This window comes from Salmo salar, chromosome 26 (genome assembly GCF_965601325.2).
Source record: "Salmo salar chromosome 26, fSalSal1, whole genome shotgun sequence".
Lineage (NCBI taxonomy): Eukaryota > Metazoa > Chordata > Actinopteri > Salmoniformes > Salmonidae > Salmo > Salmo salar.
Genome location: NC_138316.1, coordinates 47248637 through 47273974, shown reverse-complemented (window position 1 = coordinate 47273974; position 25338 = coordinate 47248637). Strand labels below are relative to the sequence as shown.

The window sequence follows — 25338 nt, the reverse complement described above, 5'->3', positions numbered from 1 at the left end:
GACAGTGTGGTTGTTACTGTGTGTTTTATAGTTGTCAAGACCAGACAGTGAGGTTGTTAATGTGTTTTATAGTTGTCAAGACCAGACAGTGAGGTTGTTACTCTGTTTTATAGTTGTCAAGACCAGACAGAGAGGTTGTTACTGTGTGTGTTTTATAGTTGTCAAGACCAGGCAGTGAGGTTGTTACTGTGTTTTATAGTTGTCAAGACCAGACAGTGAGGTTGTTACTATGTTTTATAGTTGTCAAGACCAGACAGTGAGGTTGTTACTGTGTGTTTTATAGTTGTCAAGACCAGACAGTGAGGTTGTTACTGTGTGTTTTATAGTTGTCAAGACCAGACAGTGAGGTTGTTACTGTGTGTTTTATAGTTGTCAAGACCAGACAGTGAGGTTGTTACTGTGTTTTATAGTTGTCAAGACCAGACAGTGAGGTTGTTACTGTGTTTTATAGTTGTCAAGACCAGACAGTGAGGTTGTTACTATGTTTTATAGTTGTCAAGACCAGACAGTGAGGTTGTTACTGTGTGTTTTATATTTGTCAAGACCAGGCAGTGAGGTTGTTACTGTGTTTTATAGTTGTCAAGACCAGACAGTGAGGTTGTTACTGTGTGTTTTATAGTTGTCAAGACCAGACAGTGAGGTTGTTAATGTGTTTTATAGTTGTCAAGACCAGACAGTGAGGTTGTTACTGTGTTTTATAGTTGTCAAGACCAGACAGTGAGGTTGTTACTATGTTTTATAGTTGTCAAGACCAGACAGTGAGGTTGTTACTGTGTGTTTTATAGTTGTCAAGACCAGACAGTGAGGTTGTTACTGTGTTTTATAGTTGTCAAGACCAGACAGTGAGGTTGTTACTGTGTTTTATAGTTGTCAAGACCAGACAGTGAGGTTGTTACTGTGTTTTATATTTGTCAAGACGAGACAGAGAGGTTGTTACTGTGTTTTATATTTGTCAAGACCAGACAGTGAGGTTGTTACTGTGTTTTATAGTTGTCAAGACCAGACAGTGAGGTTGTTACTGTGTGTTTTATAGTTGTCAAGACCAGACAGTGAGGTTGTTACTGTGTTTTATAGTTGTCAAGACCAGACAGTGAGGTTGTTACTGTGTGTTTTATAGTTGTTAAGACCAGACAGTGAGGTTGTTACTGTGTTTTATAGTTGTCAAGACCAGACAGTGAGGTTGTTACTGTGTTTTATAGTTGTCAAGACCAGACAGTGAGGTTGTTACTGTGTGTTTTATATTTGTCAAGACCAGGCAGTGAGGTTGTTACTGTGTTTTATAGTTGTCAAGACCAGACAGTGAGGTTGTTACTGTGTGTTTTATAGTTGTCAAGACCAGACAGTGAGGTTGTTAATGTGTTTTATAGTTGTCAAGACCAGACAGTGAGGTTGTTACTGTGTTTTATAGTTGTCAAGACCAGACAGAGAGGTTGTTACTGTGTGTGTTTTATAGTTGTCAAGACCAGACAGTGAGGTTGTTACTGTGTGTTTTATAGTTGTCAAGACCAGACAGTGAGGTTGTTACTGTGTGTTTTATAGTTGTCAAGACCAGACAGTGAGGTTGTTACTGTGTGTTTTATAGTTGGCAAGACCAGACAGTGAGGTTGTTACTGTGTTTTATAGTTGTCAAGACCAGACAGCGAGGTTGTTACTGTGTTTTATAGTTGTCAAGACCAGGCAGTGAGGTTGTTACAGTGTTTTATAGTTGTCAAGACCAGACAGTGAGGTTGTTACTGTGTTTTATAGTTGTCAAGACCAGACAGTGAGGTTGTTAATGTGTTTTATAGGTATTAAGACCAGACAGTGAGGTTGTTACTGTGTTTTATAGTTGTCAAGACCAGACAGCGAGGTTGTTACTGTGTTTTATAGTTGTCAAGACCAGGGCAGTGAGGTTGTTACTGTGTTTTATAGTTGTCAAGATCAGACAGTGAGGTTGTTAATGTGTTTTATAGGTATCAAGACCAGACAGTGAGGTTGTTACTGTGTTTTATAGTTGTCAAGATCAGACAGTGAGGTTGTTACTGTGTTTTATAGTTGTCAAGACCAGACAGTGAGGTTGTTACTATGTTTTATAGTTGTCAAGACCAGACAGTGAGGTTGTTACTGTGTGTTTTATATTTGTCAAGACCAGGCAGTGAGGTTGTTACTGTGTTTTATAGTTGTCAAGACCAGACAGTGTGGTTGTTACTGTGTGTTTTATAGTTGTCAAGACCAGACAGTGAGGTTGTTAATGTGTTTTATAGTTGTCAAGACCAGACAGTGAGGTTGTTACTGTGTTTTATAGTTGTCAAGACCAGACAGAGAGGTTGTTACTGTGTGTGTTTTATAGTTGTCAAGACCAGACAGTGAGGTTGTTACTGTGTGTTTTATAGTTGTCAAGACCAGACAGTGAGGTTGTTACTGTGTGTTTTATAGTTGTCAAGACCAGACAGTGAGGTTGTTACTGTGTGTTTTATAGTTGGCAAGACCAGACAGTGAGGTTGTTACTGTGTTTTATAGTTCTCAAGACCAGACAGCGAGGTTGTTACTGTGTTTTATAGTTGTCAAGACCAGGCAGTGAGGTTGTTACTGTGTTTTATAGTTGTCAAGACCAGACAGGGAGGTTGTTACTGTGTTTTATATTTGTCAAGACCAGACAGTGAGGTTGTTACTGTGTTTTATAGTTGTCAAGACCAGACAGTGAGGTTGTTACTGTGTGTTTTATAGTTGTCAAGACCAGACAGTGAGGTTGTTACTGTGTTTTATAGTTGTCAAGACCAGACAGTGAGGTTGTTACTGTGTGTTTTATAGTTGTTAAGACCAGACAGTGAGGTTGTTACTGTGTTTTATAGTTGTCAAGACCAGACAGTGAGGTTGTTACTGTGTTTTATAGTTGTCAAGACCAGACAGTGAGGTTGTTACTATGTTTTATAGTTGTCAAGACCAGACAGTGAGGTTGTTACTGTGTGTTTTATATTTGTCAAGACCAGGCAGTGAGGTTGTTACTGTGTTTTATAGTTGTCAAGACCAGACAGTGAGGTTGTTACTGTGTGTTTTATAGTTGTCAAGACCAGACAGTGAGGTTGTTAATGTGTTTTATAGTTGTCAAGACCAGACAGTGAGGTTGTTACTGTGTTTTATAGTTGTCAAGACCAGACAGAGAGGTTGTTACTGTGTGTGTTTTATAGTTGTCAAGACCAGACAGTGAGGTTGTTACTGTGTGTTTTATAGTTGGCAAGACCAGACAGTGAGGTTGTTACTGTGTGTTTTATAGTTGTCAAGACCAGACAGCGAGGTTGTTACTGTGTTTTATAGTTGTCAAGACCAGGCAGTGAGGTTGTTACTGTGTTTTATAGTTGTCAAGACCAGACAGTGAGGTTGTTACTGTGTTTTATAGTTGTCAAGACCAGACAGTGAGGTTGTTACTGTGTGTTTTATAGTTGTCAAGACCAGACAGTGAGGTTGTTACTGTGTTTTATAGTTGTCAAGACCAGACAGTGAGGTTGTTAATGTGTTTTATAGGTATTAAGACCAGACAGTGAGGTTGTTACTGTGTTTTATAGTTGTCAAGACCAGACAGTGAGGTTGTTACTGTGTGTTTTATAGTTGTCAAGACCAGACAGCGAGGTTGTTACTGTGTTTTATATTTGTCAAGACCAGGCAGTGAGGTTGTTACTGTGTTTTATAGTTGTCAAGACCAGACAGCGAGGTTGTTACTGTGTTTTATAGTTGTCAAGACCAGGGCAGTGAGGTTGTTACTGTGTTTTATAGTTGTCAAGACCAGACAGTGAGGTTGTTAATGTGTTTTATAGGTATCAAGACCAGACAGTGAGGTTGTTACTGTGTTTTATAGTTGTCAAGACCAGACAGTGAGGTTGTTACTGTGTTTTATAGTTGTCAAGACCAGACAGTGAGGTTGTTACTATGTTTTATAGTTGTCAAGACCAGACAGTGAGGTTGTTACTGTGTGTTTTATATTTGTCAAGACCAGGCAGTGAGGTTGTTACTGTGTTTTATAGTTGTCAAGACCAGACAGTGAGGTTGTTACTGTGTGTTTTATAGTTGTCAAGACCAGACAGTGAGGTTGTTAATGTGTTTTATAGTTGTCAAGACCAGACAGTGAGGTTGTTACTGTGTTTTATAGTTGTCAAGACCAGACAGAGAGGTTGTTACTGTGTGTGTTTTATAGTTGTCAAGACCAGACAGTGAGGTTGTTACTGTGTGTTTTATAGTTGTCAAGACCAGACAGTGAGGTTGTTACTGTGTGTTTTATAGTTGTCAAGACCAGACAGTGAGGTTGTTACTGTGTGTTTTATAGTTGGCAAGACCAGACAGTGAGGTTGTTACTGTGTTTTATAGTTCTCAAGACCAGACAGCGAGGTTGTTACTGTGTTTTATAGTTGTCAAGACCAGGCAGTGAGGTTGTTACTGTGTTTTATAGTTGTCAAGACCAGACAGTGAGGTTGTTACTGTGTTTTATAGTTGTCAAGACCAGACAGTGAGGTTGTTACTGTGTGTTTTATAGTTGGCAAGACCAGACAGTGAGGTTGTTACTGTGTTTTATAGTTCTCAAGACCAGACAGCGAGGTTGTTACTGTGTTTTATAGTTGTCAAGACCAGACAGTGAGGTTGTTACTGTGTTTTATAGTTGTCAAGACCAGACAGTGAGGTTGTTACTGTGTTTTATATTTGTCAAGACCAGACAGAGAGGTTGTTACTGTGTTTTATATTTGTCAAGACCAGACAATGAGGTTGTTACTGTGTTTTATAGTTGTCAAGACCAGACAGTGAGGTTGTTACTCTGTGTTTTATAGTTGTCAAGACCAGACAGTGAGGTTGTTACTGTGTTTTATAGTTGTCAAGACCAGACAGTGAGGTTGTTACTGTGTGTTTTATAGTTGTCAAGACCAGACAGTGAGGTTGTTACTGTGTTTTATAGTTGGCAAGACCAGACAGTGAGGTTGTTACTGTGTTTTATAGTTGTCAAGACCAGACAGCGAGGTTGTTACTGTGTTTTATAGTTGTCAAGACCAGGCAGTGAGGTTGTTACTCTGTTTTATAGTTGTCAAGACCAGACAGTGAGGTTGTTACTGTGTTTTATAGTTGTCAAGACCAGACAGTGAGGTTGTTACTATGTTTTATAGTTGTCAAGACCAGACAGTGAGGTTGTTACTGTGTGTTTTATATTTGTCAAGACCAGGCAGTGAGGTTGTTACTGTGTTTTATAGTTGTCAAGACCAGACAGTGAGGTTGTTACTGTGTGTTTTATAGTTGTCAAGACCAGACAGTGAGGTTGTTAATGTGTTTTATAGTTGTCAAGACCAGACAGTGAGGTTGTTACTGTGTTTTATAGTTGTCAAGACCAGACAGAGAGGTTGTTACTGTGTGTGTTTTATAGTTGTCAAGACCAGACAGTGAGGTTGTTACTGTGTGTTTTATAGTTGTCAAGACCAGACAGTGAGGTTGTTACTGTGTGTTTTATAGTTGTCAAGACCAGACAGTGAGGTTGTTACTGTGTGTTTTATAGTTGTCAAGACCAGACAGTGAGGTTGTTACTGTGTGTTTTATAGTTGTCAAGACCAGACAGTGAGGTTGTTACTGTGTGTTTTATAGTTGTCAAGACCAGACAGTGAGGTTGTTACTGTGTGTTTTATAGTTGGCAAGACCAGACAGTGAGGTTGTTACTGTGTTTTATAGTTGTCAAGACCAGACAGTGAGGTTGTTACTGTGTTTTATATTTGTCAAGACCAGACAGAGAGGTTGTTACTGTGTTTTATATTTGTCAAGACCAGACAATGAGGTTGTTACTGTGTTTTATAGTTGTCAAGACCAGACAGTGAGGTTGTTACTCTGTGTTTTATAGTTGTTAAGACCAGACAGTGAGGTTGTTACTGTGTTTTATAGTTGTCAAGACCAGACAGTGAGGTTGTTACTGTGTGTTTTATAGTTGTCAAGACCAGACAGTGAGGTTGTTACTGTGTTTTATAGTTGGCAAGACCAGACAGTGAGGTTGTTACTGTGTTTTATAGTTGTCAAGACCAGACAGCGAGGTTGTTACTGTGTTTTATAGTTGTCAAGACCAGGCAGTGAGGTTGTTACTGTGTTTTATAGTTGTCAAGACCAGACAGTGAGGTTGTTACTGTGTTTTATAGTTGTCAAGACCAGGCAGTGAGGTTGTTACTGTGTGTTTTATAGTTGTCAAGACCAGACAGTGAGGTTGTTAATGTGTTTTATAGTTGTCAAGACCAGACAGTGAGGTTGTTACTGTGTTTTATAGTTGTCAAGACCAGACAGAGAGGTTGTTACTGTGTGTGTTTTATAGTTGTCAAGACCAGGGCAGTGAGGTTGTTACTGTGTTTTATAGTTGTCAAGACCAGACAGTGAGGTTGTTAATGTGTTTTATAGGTATCAAGACCAGACAGTGAGGTTGTTACTGTGTTTTATAGTTGTCAAGACCAGACAGTGAGGTTGTTACTGTGTTTTATAGTTGTCAAGACCAGACAGTGAGGTTGTTACTATGTTTTATAGTTGTCAAGACCAGACAGTGAGGTTGTTACTGTGTGTTTTATATTTGTCAAGACCAGGCAGTGAGGTTGTTACTGTGTTTTATAGTTGTCAAGACCAGACAGTGAGGTTGTTACTGTGTGTTTTATAGTTGTCAAGACCAGACAGTGAGGTTGTTAATGTGTTTTATAGTTGTCAAGACCAGACAGTGAGGTTGTTACTGTGTTTTATAGTTGTCAAGACCAGACAGAGAGGTGTTACTGTGTGTGTTTTATAGTTGTCAAGACCAGACAGTGAGGTTGTTACTGTGTGTTTTATAGTTGTCAAGACCAGACAGTGAGGTTGTTACTGTGTGTTTTATAGTTGTCAAGACCAGACAGTGAGGTTGTTACTGTGTTTTATATTTGTCAATACCAGACAGAGAGGTTGTTACTGTGTTTTATATTTGTCAAGACCAGACAATGAGGTTGTTACTGTGTTTTATAGTTGTCAAGACCAGACAGTGAGGTTGTTACTGTGTTTTATAGTTGTCAAGACCAGACAGTGAGGTTGTTAATGTGTTTTATAGTTGTCAAGACCAGACAGTGAGGTTGTTAATGTGTTTTATAGTTGTCAAGACCAGACAGTGAGGTTGTTACTGTGTTTTATAGTTGTCAAGACCAGACAGTGAGGTTGTTACTGTGTATTTTATAGTAGTCAAGACCAGACAGTGAGGTTGTTACTGTGTTTTATAGTTGTCAAGACCAGACAGTGAGGTTGTTACTGTGTATTTTATAGTTGTCAAGACCAGACAGTGAGGTTGTTACTGTGTTTTATAGTTGTCAAGACCAGACAGTGAGGTTGTTACTGTGTTTTATAGTTGTCAAGACCAGACAGTGAGGTTGTTACTGTGTGTTTTATAGTTGTCAAGACCAGACAGTGAGGTTGTTACTGTGTGTTTTATAGTTGGCAAGACCAGACAGTGAGGTTGTTACTATGTTTTATAGTTGTCAAGACCAGACAGCGAGGTTGTTACTGTGTTTTATAGTTGTCAAGACCAGACAGTGAGGTTGTTACTGTTTGCGTGTGTGTAGGAACCATCTTCCACCTGCGGCAGGACACAGCCCATCCCTGTCTGTCCATCTCTGAGGACGGCTTCTCCATGTTCTACGGAGACGAGGAGCTCCCGCTCTCCGCCATGACCTTCGATGACAACACCTTCGCCAGGTAGACAAACCATCCAGGTGGTTTACACCTGCTGAACACCTCAGCTAATAGGGATCTGTTAATGACATGGGAGATTTACTGTTGCTTTCAAAATAAAACACCTGAAAATGTGAGTGTACTCATCCCGTGATTGTGTTGTGTGTACTGTGTAGGTGTGTGTACTGTGTAGGTGTGTGTGTTGTGTGTAGGTGTGTGTACTGTGTAGGTGTGTGTGTTGTGTGTGTACTATGTAGGTGTGTGTGTACTGTGTAGGTGTGAAGGTGTGTGTACTGTGTAGGTGTGTGTGTTGTGTGTAGGTGTGTGTACTGTGTAGGTGTGTGTGTTGTGTGTGTACTATGTAGGTGTGTGTGTACTGTGTAGGTGTGTGTGTACTGTGTAGTGTGTGTACTGTGTAGGTGTGTGTGGTGTGTAGGTGTGTGTGTACTGTGTAGGTGTGTGTGTTGTGTGTAGGTGTGTGTACTGTGTAGGTGTGTGTGTTGTGTGTGTACTGTGTAGGTGTGTGTGTACTGTGTAGGTGTGTGTGTACTGTGTAGTGTGTGTACTGTGTAGGTGTGTGTGGTGTGTAGGTGTGTGTGTACTGTGTAGGTGTGTGTGTTGTGTGTAGGTGTGTGTACTGTGTAGGTGTGTGTTTAGTTGTGTGTAGGTGTGTCTCCTCCCTCTGATAGTGTATATTGTATGCGTGTGTGTTTGGTCCAGGTGTGTAGCTGTGTTAGGGGACCTAATCCCTGTGAGAGGCAGACATTACTGGGAGGTGGAACTGGAGGAGGACACAGAGTACAGGATTGGAGTGGCCTATGAAGATACTCAGAGAAACTCCTACCTGGGAGGAACAAATACGTCCTGGTGCATGAGACATGTCCTCACCCCATCCAGGTGAGAAACCCTAACCTTTAACCCCTAACCTAACCTATCACTAACTCTTACCTGGGAGGAGCCAACACATCCTGGTGCATGAGACATGTCCTCACCCCATCCAGGTGAGAAACCCTAACCTTTAACCCCTAACCTATCACTAACTCTTACCTGGGAGGAGCCAACACATCCTAGTGCATGAGACATGTCCTCACCCCATCCAGGTGAGAAACCCTAACCTTTAACCCCTAACCTATCACTAACTCCTACCTGGGAGGAGCCAACACGTCCTGGTGCATGGTCCCTAACCCTAGCTTAATGTCCACATCCCTGTTCAACCCTAAACTCAACCCGTCCTGGTGAGAATCCCTAACGTTAACCTAACCCCTAACCCCCTAACCCTCTAACCCCCTAACCCTCTAACCCCCTAACCTAGCTATCACTAACTGTTACCGGGAAGGAACCAACCTGCCCTCCCTCCCTCCCTCCTCCCTCCCTCCCTCCCTCCCTCCCTCCCTCCCTCCCTCCCTCCCTCCCTCCCTCCCTCCCTCCCTCCAGGTAACGGACTGCTGTGATAGGTTACACAAGCGATTCTCAACCTGTTGTAATTTTTATTTTCTTTATTTCACCTTCATTTAACCAGGTAGGCCAGTTGAGAGCAAGTTCTCATTTACAACTGCGACCTGGCCAAGATAAAGCAAAGCAGTGTGACACAAACAACACAGAGTTACACATGGAATAAACAAACGTACAGTCAATAATACAATAGAAAAGTCTATATACAGTGTGTGCAAATGAGGTAGGATAAGGGGGTGAGGCAATAAATAGGCCGTAGTGGCGAAGTACAATTTAGCAATTAAACACTGGAGTGATAGATGTGCAGAAGATGAATGTGCAAGTAGAGATACTGGGGTGCAAAGGAGCAACAACAAAAAAAGAACAATATGGGGATGAGGTAGTTGGATGGGCTGTTTACAGATGGGCTATTTACAGGTGCAATGATCTGTGAGCTGCTCTGACAGCTGGTGCTTAAAGCTAGTGAGGGAGATATGAGTCTCCAGCTTCAGAGATTTTTGCAGTTCGTTCCAGTCATTGGCAGCAGAGAACTGGAAGGAAAGGCGGCCAAAGGAAGAATTGGCTTTGGGGGTGACCAGAGAGATATACCTGCTGGAGCGCGTGCTACTGGTGGGTGCTGCTATGGTGACCAGTGAGCTGAGATAACGTGGGGCTTTGCCTAGCAAAAACGTATAGATGACCTGGAGCCAGTGGGTTTGGCGACGAATATGAAGTGAGGGCCAGCCAACGAGAGCATACAGGTCGCAGTGGTGGGTAGTATATGGGGCTTTGGTGACAAAACGAATGTCACTGTGATAGACTGCATCCAATTTGCTGAGTAGAGTGTTGGAGGCTATTTTGTAAATGGCATCGCCGAAGCCAAGGATCGGTAGGATAGTCAGTTTTACGATTGTTTGTTTTAGCCCCACACAATCCCACCTGAATAACCTAATGGAGGTCCAGAGAAGCAGTTGATAGTTGAATCCGGCGTGTGAGTGCTGGTTTGAAACTCAAGTCTGCACAGACTGAGGCCCCCAATACACTACAATCACAACATTTTGATAGTCCTCAAACAGGGCCTTTCACCTGACTACTGGACAGACTGGGAGTTGGTAAACACTGTTCTAGAGGGCTGACTCCTGGCAGTGCTTTAAATTCAGCTGACTACTGGCAGTGCTTTAAATTCAGCTGACTACTGGCGGTGCTTTAAATTCAGCTGACTACTGGACAGACTGGGAATTGTTAAACACTGTTCTAGAGGGCTGACTCCTGGCGGTGTTTTAAATTCAGCTGACTACTGGACAGACTGGGAGTTGGCAAACACTGTTCTAGAGGGCTAACTCCTGGCGGTGCTTTAAATTCAGCTGACTACTGGACAGACTGGGAGTTGTTAAACAATGTTCTAGAGGGCTGACTCCTGGCGGTGTTTTAAATTCAGCTGACTACTGGACAGACTGGGAGTTGTTAAACACTGTTCTAGAGGGCTGACTCCTGGCGGTGTTTTAAATTCAGCTGACTACTGGACAGACTGGGAGTTGTTAAACACTGTTCTAGAGGGCTGACTCCTGGCGGTGTTTTAAATTCAGCTGACTACTGGACAGACTGGGAGTTGGCAAACACTGTTCTAGAGGGCTGACTCCTGGCGGTGTTTTAAATTCAGCTGACTACTGGACAGACTGGGAGTTGTTAAACACTGTTCTAGAGGGCTGACTCCTGGCGGTGTTTTAAATTCTGCTGACTACTGGACAGACTGGGAGTTGTTAAACACTGTTCTAGAGGGCTGACTCCTGGCGGTGCTTTAAATTCAGCTGACTCACCACTACCACTGCATGGCTTCCCAGAGGGAGATGTATGCTTATCTTCCCACAGGGTCCACCATTACCACACACTGTCTGAAAAGTAGGCCAGCCAAGGAGATTTTTGGTCGTTAAAATATCTCTCCCCTTCCTGAAGCGCTTGGCTCGCTTCTTCTCACATTTCGCCTCCTAAACCTTTTCTGAGGCAGAAGTGACAAGTCAAGTTTTTTTTATTCTTGTGAAAAAGCACATAGAATAGAATACCGTTGCCTTATAGCTGCTGTTGCCATAGCAACTCTACTATTCCTGGCACTAAACAGGACTGTGGAACTCTCTCTTTACTAGGAGATCATTCACTGAGACATCTCAACACGGAACACACCACCACCACCACCATCAAAGTGTGTGAGAGAAGAGAGAGAGAGGGAGAGATAGATAGAGAAGGGACAGAGAGAGAGTACCTACTGCCTACGCAGAACCTGACAATACACACTTCTCATATCCCCTGCTAATCCTCTCTTTAGCAGTAAAAGGGTTTTATTTGGCCCAGTGACAGTGTTGGGTTGAGGATGTACATACCGTCTCCCCATGGTACTGTTAGTTTAAGATACAGTGTTGGGTTGAGGATGTACTCACCATGGTACTGTTAGTTTAAGATACAGTGTTGGGTTGAGGATGTACTCACCATGGTACTGTTAGTTTAAGATACAGTGTTGGGTTGAGGATGTACTCACCATGGTACTGTTAGTTTAAGATACAGTGTTGGGTTGAGGATGTACTCACCATGGTACTGTTAGTTTAAGATACAGTGTTGGGTTGAGGATGTACTCACCATGGTACTGTTAGTTTAAGATACAGTGTTGGGTTGAGGATGTACTCACCATGGTACTGTTAGTTTAAGATACAGTGTTGGGTTGAGGATGTACTCACCATGGTACTGTTAGTTTAAGATACAGTGTTGGGTTGAGGATGTACTCACCATGGTACTGTTAGTTTAAGATACAGTGTTGGGTTGAGGATGTACTCACCATGGTACTGTTAGTTTAAGATACAGTGTTGGGTTGAGGATGTACTCACCATGGTACTGTTAGTTTAAGATACAGTGTTGGGTTGAGGATGTACTCACCATGGTACTGTTAGTTTAAGATACAGTGTTGGGTTGAGGATGTACTCACCATGGTACTGTTAGTTTAAGATACAGTGTTGGGTTGAGGATGTACTCACCATGGTACTGTTAGTTTAAGATACAGTGTTGGGTTGAGGATGTACTCACCATGGTACTGTTAGTTTAAGATACAGTGTTGGGTTGAGGATGTACTCACCATGGTACTGTTAGTTTAAGATACAGGTTCAACACCATTTGATTCCTGCATCAAGGGTCTCATGTAGTAATTTACTGTAACATTATTGGTCCGGTTTCATAGCGTTGGGACCAGGAAGCCTAAGGGTTTGTTTCCCTGACAGAGATTAAGACTAGGCCTGAACTAAAAGGTCATGTTCAAGTGAGATTCTCAATTGATAATGATGTTTTGTCCAGGACTAGTCTAATCTGTATCCGGGAAAACCATCCAGGAATCTTTTAACTGTATGTCGCTTTAAAGCGTCTGCTAAAAATGATTGTATCGTTACTTATGTTATATTATCACAGCACAGACATACATGTTATGAATGAGTTAAGTGTAAGTCACATAACATTGTATGGTCTTAATGACATCAGTCTCCCCCTTCCTCCTCTCTTCCATTCCATCTCCATACAGACGCAAGTACGACTTCCTGTCACATTCTTCTTCTTCTTCTATATCCTGTACACTCAGTGGCCAGTTTATTAGGTACCACCCATCTAATACCAGGTCGGACCCTTTTCCGCCACGGCCATGTGACTCACTGTCTGTAGGAGAGAACCATTTTTGTGAACGTGGTGGTGTACCTAATAAACTGGCCACTGAGTGTATATAGAAGTATGATGTGTAACAAGTCAAATAGAATCATCACTTTCTAAATGACATCATTACTTCCATTCTGTTTCTCCTTCCTCCCCACCGCCATTCTGTCTCCCCCTTCCTCCATTCTGTCATCTCCTTTCCTCCATTCTGCCTCCCCCTTCCTCCCCTATTCTGCCTCCCCTCTGTCTCCCCCTTCCTCCCCTCTGTCTCCCCCTTCCTCCTCTCCGTCTCCCCCTTCCTCCATTCTGCCTCCCCCTTCCTCCATTCTGTCTCCCCCTTCCTCCCCTCCAGACACAAGTATGAGTTCCTCCACAGCGGCTGGAGCCCAGACATCCGGATAACGTTGAACCCTGTGAGGATAGGGCTCAGTCTGAACTATGAGAGAGGGATCCTGTCCTTCTTCAACGTAGACCTGGAACAACACCTCCACACCTTCTACTGTAGCTTCCTACACTACGTTCATCCCTGCTTTGCTCTGGACAACCCCGGTGCGCTCACTGTTCGCACTGGGGTAGAGGCACCGCAGTATGTCCACTTGGTCTGAGCTTACCTACCACGATGTACATTAAAAACACACAGAATACAGGTGTATTGTCCATGGAAACGTCTTTCTGTTGTCTGTTTTTTATTCTAACCCTCTGGACAACACTGCATGGTAGTGCAAAATTATACTATAAAAACATGTTTATGACCCTTTTGTGTAAGTGGATTATTAACAACCATATCTGAATAAAAACATTTATTTCAGTGGTTTAGACCAGGGTTTGCTAAACTGATGCCCCCCGGGTACAGTTTTTTTACCCAAGGACTACACAGCTGATTCAAATAACACTGTTACAGACTAACATGATGAAACCCTGGACTGGACTATCACAACACTGTTACAGACTAACATGATGAAACCCTGGACTGGACTATCCACAACACTGTTACAGACTAACATGATGAAACCCTGGACTGGATCATCACAACACTGTTACAGACTAACATGATGAAACCCTGGACTACCACAACACTGTTACAGACTAACATGATGAAACCCTGGACTGGACTATCACAACACTGTTACAGACTAACATGATGAAACCCTGGACTGGACTATCACAACACTGTTACAGACTAACATGATGAAACCCTGGACTGGATCATCACAACACTGTTACAGACTAACATGATGAAACCCTGGACTACCACAACACTGTTACAGACTAACATGATGAAACCCTGGACTGGACTATCACAACACTGTTACAGACTAACATGATGAAACCCTGGACTGGATCATCACAACACTGTTACAGACTAACATGATGAAACCCTGGACTGGACTATCACAACACTGTTACAGACTAACATGATGAAACCCTGGACTGGATCATCACAACACTGTTACAGACTAACATGATGAAACCCTGGACTGGACTACCACAACACTGTTACAGACTAACATGATGAAACCCTGGACTGGACTATCACAACACTGTTACAGACTAACATGATGAAACCCTGGACTGGACTATCACAACACTGTTACAGACTAACATGATGAAACCCTGGACTGGACTATCACAACACTGTTACAGACTAACATGATGAAACCCTGGACTGGATCATCACAACACTGTTACAGACTAACATGATGAAACCCTGGACTACCACAACACTGTTACAGACTAACATGATGAAACCCTGGACTGGACTATCACAACACTGTTACAGACTAACATGATGAAACCCTGGACTGGATCATCACAACACTGTTACAGACTAACATGATGAAACCCTGGACTGGACTATCACAACACTGTTACAGACTAACATGATGAAACCCTGGACTGGACTATCACAACACTGTTACAGACTAACATGATGAAACCCTGGACTGGACTACCACAACACTGTTACAGACTAACATGATGAAACCCTGGACTGGACTATCACAACACTGTTACAGACTAACATGATGAAACCCTGGACTGGACTACCACAACACTGTTACAGACTAACATGATGAAACCCTGGACTGGACTATCACAACACTGTTACAGACTAACATGATGAAACCCTGGACTGGACTACCACAACACTGTTACAGACTAACATGATGAAACCCTGGACTGGACTATCACAACACTATTAAACAAACAAGACGATGGTTGTTTCCAAATCCATTTATTAAAGTATTCCATGGGAACAGATTCACACCATTTTCCATTATATACAATATAACAGTAATAATCAGTGAATTCGTGTACAGCGGGCTCGGTCGGTCGTGGAGCGGGCTCGGGCGTGGATGGACAACCGCATATGCTTTTTCCGATTTGAAATAAAAATGACCTTTTCAAATGAAAACTGTCTTTAATAATTATAATAATACAAAGTAGCTTTGTTTTTGGGGGCAGGGCCGTAGCAATGCAACACTCTGTCCAGTAGTCGATGACAGTAATAGCAGAGCTAGCTAGACTTGGGCTGAACACGGCAACCCAGCGTCTAAGTGGAATGAGGACACTTTAGGGTGGGGCTGATGGGATTAGTGAAGGGTATGAGTTACAGTCTTACTGCTAGGAGTCCTCTCCTTCATCAGAAGAATCCCCACCGTAGGGTACTAGGCATGAAGTGTCCAATACCCTACCTCCATAGGGCACTAAACCTGAAGGGTTCTCCACTACCTTCATCTTCTTCACCTCCTGAGGAAAATCTGTAGAAAACAAAGACAGACAGCAAGACAGAGAGAGACAGCGAGACAGCGAGACAGCAAAACAAGAGGAGCCCAGCCCATGTTTGAGTTGGTTGGATTGATCCACAGCCAGTCAGAGCAGAGGGATCACAGACACCAGATGAGATAGACCCATGTTAGGTAGCAGCAGGTCCAGGAGACATGTGGAGAGAGAACAAGGGGAAGACAAAGAACACATACAGGAAGTGACAGTTAGCATGGCTTAGCCAATCACAGAGGAGCTCGAACAGATTGTCTGTCTCCATTACTCCACTACTGAGGGGAGAAGCCATCTTTGAAAACACCACTCAACTTCATCATGGTCAAAAAGTCTGCCCATTCAGGCATCAAGTACAGTGAAGTATGTTCCCAGTAAGAAGCGTACCCTGTGATGCAGGGGTGCTGGGTGGTAGACTGGGTGGGACCTCTCTGGGTATCTTGTGTGCCACAGGGCTGAGGGTGCTGGGTGGTAGACTGGGTGGGACCACTGGTACTGCTGTCTCTCTGTGTCTCTTTTGTGCCACAGGGCCAGGGGCCAGACTCACAGGGAGAGGAGGTGGCATCAACACCCTACAGACAGAGACAAAAAAAACAGGTGGAGAAACATCAGAGGCTTCATTTAGGGCTGTGTTCAGTAGGAGCAAAATGTACGAAAACAACCCAAAACTGATCTGAATGTGTAACAAGAAACAATGGTTCTCTTTTATTCCCGTTGTGCCCTTTTGAACACGACCCCGGTGGCAGCAACATTCTGGGCAAAACCAGAAACATTGTTAGAGATTTAGAGCAGAGATCAATGTAGAAACCTTTCAGCTCCTTGTCCTGGCTCTTCCTCTCTCTGAGCTGGAGGTAGAGGAGGAGACTTCTCTCTCACCGGGGCCTCAGGTGAGCTGCTGGCAGGCTGAGAGAGAGAGAGAGACAGGTAGGACTGTTAGCAGAAGATCACTGAGCACTGTTTGAATTCCTAAAACCAAAAAAACCAAACACTTTCTGCAATTGGAGTAACCACTGAGCTAACACATCTGGGTTGGGGACAGCTTTTACTGATTTTGTTTAGCCAGGTTATTCAGTTGACAAGCCATTCTTTTAAATCATTCTCTTGCATATTTCAGCAGTTTTAGCTCCGTCTCACCTGAGAAGCCTGCTCATCCTCAGTCTTTTCCTGGAAGCGTCGTTTAGGACTTCCTGCCCCTGCCTGAGGGGAGCTGGATGACGACAGGTCACTCTCTGTCTGGTCACTGCACCCAGGGTCCTGAGACACCAAGGTCAAACCCAAACAACAGTTAGTCTAATCCCAGGGCCATCAATACACCTGGTTAGTCCTGCCCTTAAAATGGTGTACAACTTCATCAATACATCTGGTTAGCCCTTATAATGGTGTACTTCATCAATACATCTGGTTAGTCCTTATAATGGTGTCCCTCATCAATACATCTGGTTAGCCCTTATAATGGTGTCCCTCATCAATACATCTGGTTAGCCCTTATAATGGTGTCCCTCATCAATACATCTGGTTAGCCCTTATAATGGTGTCCCTCATCAATACATCTGGTTAGCCCTTATAATGGTGTCCCTCATCAATACACCTGGTTAGTCCTTATAATGGTGTACAACTTCATCAATACATCTGGTTTGCCCTTATAATGGTGTCCCTCATCAATACATCTGGTTAGCCCTTATAATGGTGTCCCTCCTCAATACATCTGGTTAGCCCTTATAATGGTGTCCCTCATCAATACATCTGGTTAGCCCTTATAATGGTGTCCCTCATCAATACACCTGGTTAGTCCTGCCCTTAAAATGGTGTACAACTTCATCAATACATCTGGTTTGCCCTTAAAATGGTGTACAACTTCATCAATACACCTGGTTAGTCCTTATAATGGTGTACTTCATCAATACATCTGGTTAGTCCTTATAATGGTGTCCCTCATCAATACATCTGGTTAGCCCTTATAATGGTGTACAACTTCATCAATACATCTGGTTAGTCCTTATAATGGTGTACAACTTCATCAATACATCTGGTTAGCCCTTATAATGGTGTCCCTCATCAATACATCTGGTTTGCCCTTATAATGGTGTCCCTCGTCAATACATCTGGTTTGCCCTTATAATGGTGTCCCTCGTCAATACATCTGGTTTGCCCTTATAATGGTGTCCCTCATCAATACATCTGGTTAGTCCTTATAATGGTGTCCCTCATCAATACATCTGGTTAGTCCTTATAATGGTGTACAACTTCATCAATACATCTGGTTAGTCCTTATAATGGTGTACAACTTCATCAATAGATCTGGTTAGTCCTTATAATGGTGTACAACTTCATCAATACATCTGGTTAGTCCTTATAATGGTGTACAACTTCATCAATACATCTGGTTTGCCCTTATAATGGTGTACAACAATCTCCTGGCTGCTACTAACTAATGAAACTGATACAGACAGTTTCTAAACTGATGTCCTGACTTCAATTTTCAGGTGAGAAGCCTTTTCTTCTATCTTATGAGTGTCATGGTGTTGTCTGTTCTAAACAACTGATCCCCGTCCTGAATCCTATTTGGACAACCCACCCATGTTCCTGTCAATACATACCTGTACTGGTTTCCTAGCCACTACGTACTACTAGGCCGAGGTACTGGTTTCCTAGCCACTACGTAGAACTAGGCCGAGGTACTGGTTCCCTAGCCACTACGTAGAACTAGGCCGAGGTACTGGTTCCCTAGCCACTACGTAGAACTAGGCCGAGGTACTGGTTCCCTAGCCACTACGTAGAACTAGGCCGAGGTACTGGTTCCCTAGCCACTACGTAGAACTAGGCCGAGGTACTGGTTCCCTAGCCACTACGTAGAACTAGGCCGAGGTACTGGTTCCCTAGCCACTACGTAGAACTAGGCCGAGGTACTGGTTCCCTAGCCACTACGTAGAACTAGGCCGAGGTACTGGTTCCCTAGCCACTACGTAGAACTAGGCCGAGGTACTGGTTCCCTAGCCACTACGTAGAACTAGGCCGAGGTACTGGTTCCCTAGCCACTACGTAGAACTAGGCCGAGGTACTGGTTCCCTAGCCACTACGTAGAACTAGGCCGAGGTACTGGTTTCCTAGCCACTAACGTACCTGTAATAGGTTGAGGTATGGTTTCCTAGCCACTACGTACCTGTAATAGGTCGAGGTATGGTTTCCTAGCCACTACGTACCTGTAATAGGTCGAGGTATGGTTTCCTAGCCACTACGTACTAGGTCGACGTATGGTTTCCTAGCCACTACGTACCTGTAATAGGTATGCGTGTGTCTTCCTGGGACAGACAGGATACTGAACCATAGCCTGAGAAGATGGAGGGTTTGTCGACAGGTTAGATTGACTGGGCTGACCACTAGCAGCACTAGTCCAATAGCCAGAGGGTCCTGGCGGTGTGGGATAGCTGGTAGAGGCAGCATAGCCCCCAGCCAGCCCGTTACACCCTGGGTAACCACTGCTGCTGCTGTACCAGCCCTGGCTAGAGTAAGAGCTATTAGCTGGGTATCCATGAGCTGGGTGTGCTGAAAGGGAAGTATAGGAGATCAGGGTTAATGGATGTGATTGAAGAGGTTGTCATTCACAGACAGGGTTGTTGTCTGTCTGACTGTTCTGTTTGTTGTTGTGCCACTAGAGACAGAAAGAGATTCATTTACCACTGTAGCTAGTTGTGTCTGTGGTTTAAACAAACATAGGAAGTGATTTACTGGAAGGGAAACGTTCTGGTCATTCTATAATATTCAAGTAAATGAGTAGGGCCAGGAGTTTCTCTGTCCACGTAACCTGGATGGTCAATTCACCTGATCAGGAAAACTCCTGGGCCCATATTCATAAAATGTCTTGGAGTAAGAATGCTGATCTAGGATCAGGTGCCCCCTTGTCCATTCAAATCCAAAACTGATTCTAGATCAGCACTCAGTACTCAGAGGCGCTTTATGAATACGGACCCTGGTTCTGTGACTGTGGTATTTTAGTTAGTTCTGGTGTGTGAGAGAGAGAAGAGACTTACGTTGGGTGGAGCCGGTGGCTGTGTAGATGGACACCATGCGGCTATGTTCAGCTCTCACCTGGACAACAGACACAGAGGGAACAGGATGACAACACTCAACTCTAACAAAAGGGAAGTGAATCATGTTTAGAGTAAGCAGAGGAAGAAATCCTGTGAAATAGGTCTCAGACAAGCAGGTATATCAATAACACACGTTTAATCCCACAACATGCATGGTATAAAAACGCAGAGTGAGTTGTAGAGCATGGTAGAGAACTCAACGGTTAAGTCTGTACTGGTTCTGGATGTGAGTAGGTGCAGAGCACCGTAGACCTATGTCTGTAGGTCAGATGGTTCACTCTACTGTTTCCTATAGGAGGTGGGTATCAGTGACAACTACACACTTCAATAGTTTCACCTTCTTTAACCTCCATCATGGGGCGTGTTCATTAGGGCACGCAAATGGAAAACGTTTTACAACAGAAAACAGTTAGTCCAGGAAGTCCCTCCTTGTTTCAGTCAGTTTTCCTCTGTTTGGTGCCCAATGAACACGACCCAGTTCAAATAAACGTGATCATGTACATTGGAGTCATTTAGCATACGCTCTCATCTACACTGTCTGCTTCCCTTGCTGTGTATCAAATCACATTTTATTGGTCACATACACATGGTTAGCAGATGTTAATGCGAGTGTAGTGAAATGCTTGTGCTTCTAGTTCCGACAGTGCAGTAATATCTAACAAGTCATCTGAGAGAAACACTTTATTGACTTACAGTTTCCAACAGGCTCTCTGTGAGTTTCTTGGCAGCTTCCAGCCCCGTGGAGTAGGGATGGCTACAAGAAAAGACAACAGTGTTGAAATGGAATGAAACCGACAACAACAACCCACCACCACAGCAGGGAACAACTACAGGAGGAAAGAAACTATTTCAGACCCTACGAGACGAACAGATGGTTCACCAAACATCCAGGAGAGAGCAGCAGGACTGACAGCTAGCCAACGTGTGGTGAGCAGTCTTCTGAATGCATACGAGTGAGTTGTAGAGCATGGTAGAGAACTCAACGGTTAAGTCTGTACTGGTTCTGGATGTGAGTAGGTGCAGAGCACCGTAGACCTATGTCTGTAGGTCAGATGGTTCACTCTACTGTTTCCTATAGGAGGTGGGTATCAGTGACAACTACACACTTCAATAGTTTCACCTTCTTTAACCTCCAAATAGTTCACATGGCTTTTGTACTCATCACAGGTTGGTGTATATTGATGAGTCCACCCTCCAATGAAAATTGTCTCAATGCAACTTGCATGACTCTAATTTCAGGGTCTGTTAAGCCCTTATAGGCTGAATCAGGGTCTGTTAAGCCCTTATAGGCTGGAGAAATAAAGGTGTTTGACCCGGAAGTAAAAATCACTGTTACCTGATGTAGACGTAGAGTGGTTCGAAGGACTCCCGTCGTGAGGCCTGCTCTATGTACCCTGAGCCTTTCCCCCTGAGGAACACTCTGGCTCCTGTCTCTGTCTGGATGTGTCCCAGGTACATCCCTCCAGGACCCTCCACCTTCTCGTTCACATTGAACGAGGGCAGGGACTGGTCCAGACCCACAAAAATCTTGACGTGCACAAAACTCTTGACAGGGAGAGATGACAGTTACATTTGGATAATCCTGGGTCAGATCAACACATAGTTCAACCACCACATTACAAACAGACAACAGGAAGCAGTAGAGTAGGGAGCTGGTCGATGTCTGAACTGCTAACTTTTTAATCCAACTAAATGACTAGCTAGAAAACAGTGTTGTGAGCAGCAGCAGTAACCGTGGTGTCTGGAGACCAGCTGTGTTACTCTAGGAGGTGGGTATCAGTGAAGGTCACATGGTCTCAACTGGCCTCACCTTCTATTACCTCCAGCTATGGGGCATGGGGATGATTGCAAACTGAAAAACATTTCCCTGCTGCAAAATTGTGAAAACCCAAAGTTCCTGTGGTTTTTAGAAATCCCAGTTAGAGGATTCCCAGAATTGGGAGGGAATAAGGAGGGAGGGAATCGTCCAAGCAGGATTTCTTAAAAACCGTTCATGGAAAAATTCTGTGAGGACCAGGGACCCCTGTATCTACCCCTTGGTGTGGCGCGGCGGGCCGGTGTCCATGTGGCACGGGAGGGTTGACACTAGGCATCCTGGGTAGGTGTGGATGGGGGGCAGCCATGGGGCGAGGGGGCTGGGGGTAGAGCGGCAGGGGGGGTATGACGGGTCTCAGCTGGGATCCTAATGCTGCAGCTGTCCTCAACACATCCTCAGAGATGATCTCCTTTATCCTCAGCACTGCCTCTGTAAGACAACACAGGGAATAGATAGACAAGGGGACTTGGAAGAAATATGGGAATAATATACTGAGAAAAACAACAGCCAGTTAACCAAACCAACCCACGGTCATCTTCTGAGATGTGTGGTCTTGACTAGGTTGTGTAATTTACAGGATCTGAGGACAATAAAGTATCTAATGAAACTGTAGACGGGAGAGTTATAGAAATTCTACTTACTATTGACCTCCTCTTGGCTCTTCCCCTGGACGTGTAAATACAAAGGCCTTTCTCTAAATAAGAAGAGTCGGTTAGATCTCCACATGGTCAGAGTCAACTACAGATACACACAGTAACATCAACTGCATACATACACTCCTTTTCCATGGGACTTCTCTGCACTGGTCATGTAGTGGCCTCTGGTTGAGACTACTGCACCGCTGAACTGACGAATCTGAAACAAAGAGAAACGTTTCAGTATTAGTTGGGGCCACGAATATATAAAATGTATGTACACACGTCTTCTAAATAGAATATATTAGATATATATTATACAGAAAGGGTTGCGATTCAGGCCGATTGATGGTATCCACCCCCTTTTCATTCCTATAGGAGGAAAGGTCCAAGGTTTGTCCCCAATGCATTTTAAGAAGGAGCCAAGTGGAGACGATGCAAGAGAAGAATCACCTCTTCCTGTGTTTTTCCTTTGGTGAGCAGGTTTCTGCTGTTGATGGGCACATCGTTGATATCCACCTCTGTCACCACAGTCTCGTCTCCACTAGTGGCAGCCGACATACACGCAGGGATCTGTGGGCAACACGTTTCATATGAATCCACATACAAACATTAAATAACTAAAGTCATGGTGGTCATACAATATCATGCAGTTAGGTCAGTGTTTAACCCTCCTGGGAAGCCACCCAGGTTCCAGGCTTTAGATCCTACTAAAGGCCCTATTTGGTTGAGTCAGGTTTGTTAGTACTGAGCTGGATCAAAAGCCAGGGAATCACGGTGTGCAGAAGGACTAACACTGAGTTAGAGAGACTGCCTAGACTGTTGTGAGCAGCAGCAGTAACCGTGGTGTCTGGAAACCAGGGTGGTTCTCTCTGCTGTGTTACTCTAGGAGGTGGGTATCAGTGAAGGTCACATGGGCTCAACTGGCCTCACCTTCTATTACCTCCAGCTATAGGACATGGCTACATTATATTATGTGGTTGAAAACAATGACAATTATCACTCTCCCTGTTCTCAGAGACAAGTTGCACCACCTAAGGAAACCATTCTAGTCTGTGGCTTGAGCCTCTTATGACTGGCCAGGTGAACCCTTAGGACTGGATTAAACGCCTGCACAGTGATTCCTCAGGACCAGGACAGAGTAAGAGAAAGGTACATTAACCCTTTCCCTCTCACCTTGCCAGGTAGTGGTGGAGGAACCATCAGTTTTCCCTTGGCCATCAGCATAGCGTTGATCTTAGCAGCCATAGCAGCAGCCATCTCCACACCTCCCCCCTGTGCTGCTGGCATGTCCCCCTGCAATGTCTGGGGCACCATGGGACCAGCTACAGGGTGCTGGGCTGATTGAGGAGTCGTAGTGGACGATGTGCAGGTCTGGGCAGATGAAGCGAAGCCTTGCATGACGTCTACCCTAGTTTTGGGCTGAGCAGGCTGATCCCATCTGCTGCTACTGGTTAGGCACCTGGATCCATTATGATGGAGAGAAATGAGAGACAATTCAACATCAAGTGGCTTGAAACAATAACTGAACTGGGATGCTCTCCATATTGAGATTAGACATCTTATCCAACAGTTTGGGGCTAATTTGCCCGGTTGCCTATCATTTCATCTAACTCAAGATCATTTTGTTGGGCGGGGTTCGAGGGCTAGCTTGTGTTTGCAAGTTAGTTAGCGTAACACTAGTCGCGAATGCGCCGCTTGCCAACATTAGTGTTCGTAGAGTTAGTAGGCCTCGGCATTCTCTTAAACTATTCTGGCCTGTTCCTCTACAAATCATTTATCTTGGAGGGTAGTATCAGCAGGTAACCACAACTTTAGAGAGACCGCTTTCTTGACCCTCCACTAACTAGCGATATGTTAGGTGTCTTGTTAACGACGTTAGACAATTAAACTTAGCCAGAAACCGGTGTTGTTAACTAACGTTAGCTAGTTCACGTTAGCTCAATTAGCATACCGTTTTTTTAGCAACGTTAGCACGGATCAACTTGACTGCTATGGTAAAAACAAGAATCTACGACTGTGGCTTGGTCATCAATTTCGGATAAACCTTTACGAAATATTCTAGTTATAATGAATTGTACTTTCATACAGTGGAATAAGAACGTCATCTAGCTGTAAAACCAGCAACCGCCGCTAACGTAACTGTACTAAGTTAGGTAGCTAACATGTTAGCACGAAGCTAAAAAGAAAATACGTGTTCTTGCGTCCGTAACTTATTCAGAATATAAAAGTAAATGGTACTAAATAAAAAGTGTAACTTACGGTGTCTGCCCAGTCATCCCAGAAGACATAGCTAGCACCGTTGAATTAGCAGAGGAATGTGTGTCCTAGCTAGCTACTATACTCAGCCTTGCACACGTCCTCATTCCACGGGACTCCGGTCCGGTCGTAAAGGCAGTCGCCCGCCAACGTCGTCGTACAGAGCAGTGTGGATTTCCGTCACGCTCGTAATGAAAATACCCCGGGAACTTCACACTACCCTCTACTGCATAACACCAGAGCAAAGTCAAAGAAAAACGGACAAATCTTTCTTCTTCCTGTGGCTTTCCGACAGACTAGACGCTATGTTGCGTATTGCTGCCTTTCACAGTTTGGAAAGGGCATTGCACATTTGTTCATGTTTTTATTTATTTATAAAAATATAGTTGTTGCATAAGTACTTACCCTGGTTGTTTAGGCAAGCCTAAATTAATTCAGAATTACAACGTGGCTTAACAAATCACATAATACATTCTACGGACATGATTTCTGAATGACTACTCTTCCTCTGTCCCCCATATGTACAACATCTGTTTGGCACCTCAGTGAAGTTTAGAATTTCAAGCACAGATTAAACTACAAAGACCAGGGAGCTCCATAAAGAAGGGCAGTGATTGGTAGAACAAATCAGACATTGAATATATATTTAAGCATGGTCAAGTTAATAACGATGCTGTGGATGATTTATTAAACCACCCAGACACATCAAAGATGCAGTCCTCCTTCTGAACTGAGCTGCAGGACAGGAAGGAAACTGCTTAAGGATTTCACCATGAGGCCATTGGTCATTTTTAAAACAGCTACAGAGTTAAATGGCTGTGATGGGAGAAAACTGAGGATGGATCAACAACATGGTAGTGACTCCACAATAATGACCTAAATGACAGAGTGAAAAGAATAATAATACAAATAATACTAAAAGTCTTCCAAAAGGTGCATCTGTATTCAACAAAGCACTAAAGTAATACTGAAGAAAAAAAAACACGGCAAA

The 25338-nt window shown here is 43.6% G+C and overlaps 2 protein-coding genes across 3 annotated transcripts in view; one reads left to right on the top strand and one right to left on the bottom strand.

The window, feature by feature from the left end:
* The window catches only part of LOC106594635 (fibronectin type III and SPRY domain-containing protein 2), a 116839-nt gene extending 103400 nt beyond the window's left edge, over positions 1-13439 (top strand). Inside the window, exons 12-14 of the mRNA XM_082969784.1 lie at positions 7557-7689; positions 8386-8562; positions 13127-13439. Coding sequence (XP_082825910.1) covers positions 7557-7689; positions 8386-8562; positions 13127-13379 — 563 coding nt within the window. The 3' untranslated portion in view covers positions 13380-13439. The remainder of the gene's footprint in view (positions 1-7556; positions 7690-8385; positions 8563-13126) is intronic.
* A 1552-nt stretch (positions 13440-14991) lies between these two features.
* LOC106587918 (KH homology domain-containing protein 4) lies at positions 14992-24882 on the bottom strand. Of its 2 annotated transcripts, none has more exons than XM_082969785.1 (14): positions 24753-24882; positions 23265-23550; positions 22542-22661; positions 22229-22308; positions 22095-22147; positions 21671-21882; positions 20974-21182; positions 20331-20391; positions 19578-19635; positions 18824-19092; positions 16684-16803; positions 16358-16452; positions 15937-16121; positions 14992-15533 (listed from the first exon to the last, which is right to left on the bottom strand). In XM_082969785.1, the coding sequence occupies exons 2-14, from the start codon at positions 23487-23489 to the stop codon at positions 15397-15399; spliced, it is 1824 nt and encodes a 607-aa protein (XP_082825911.1). In that variant the 5' UTR covers positions 23490-23550; positions 24753-24882; the 3' UTR covers positions 14992-15396. The 2 variants fall into 2 exon arrangements, with proteins under 2 accessions (XP_082825911.1, XP_045564728.1); XM_045708772.2 differs by lacking the exon at positions 24753-24882 and adding an exon at positions 24351-24679.
* Positions 24883-25338: the final 456 nt, after the last annotated feature.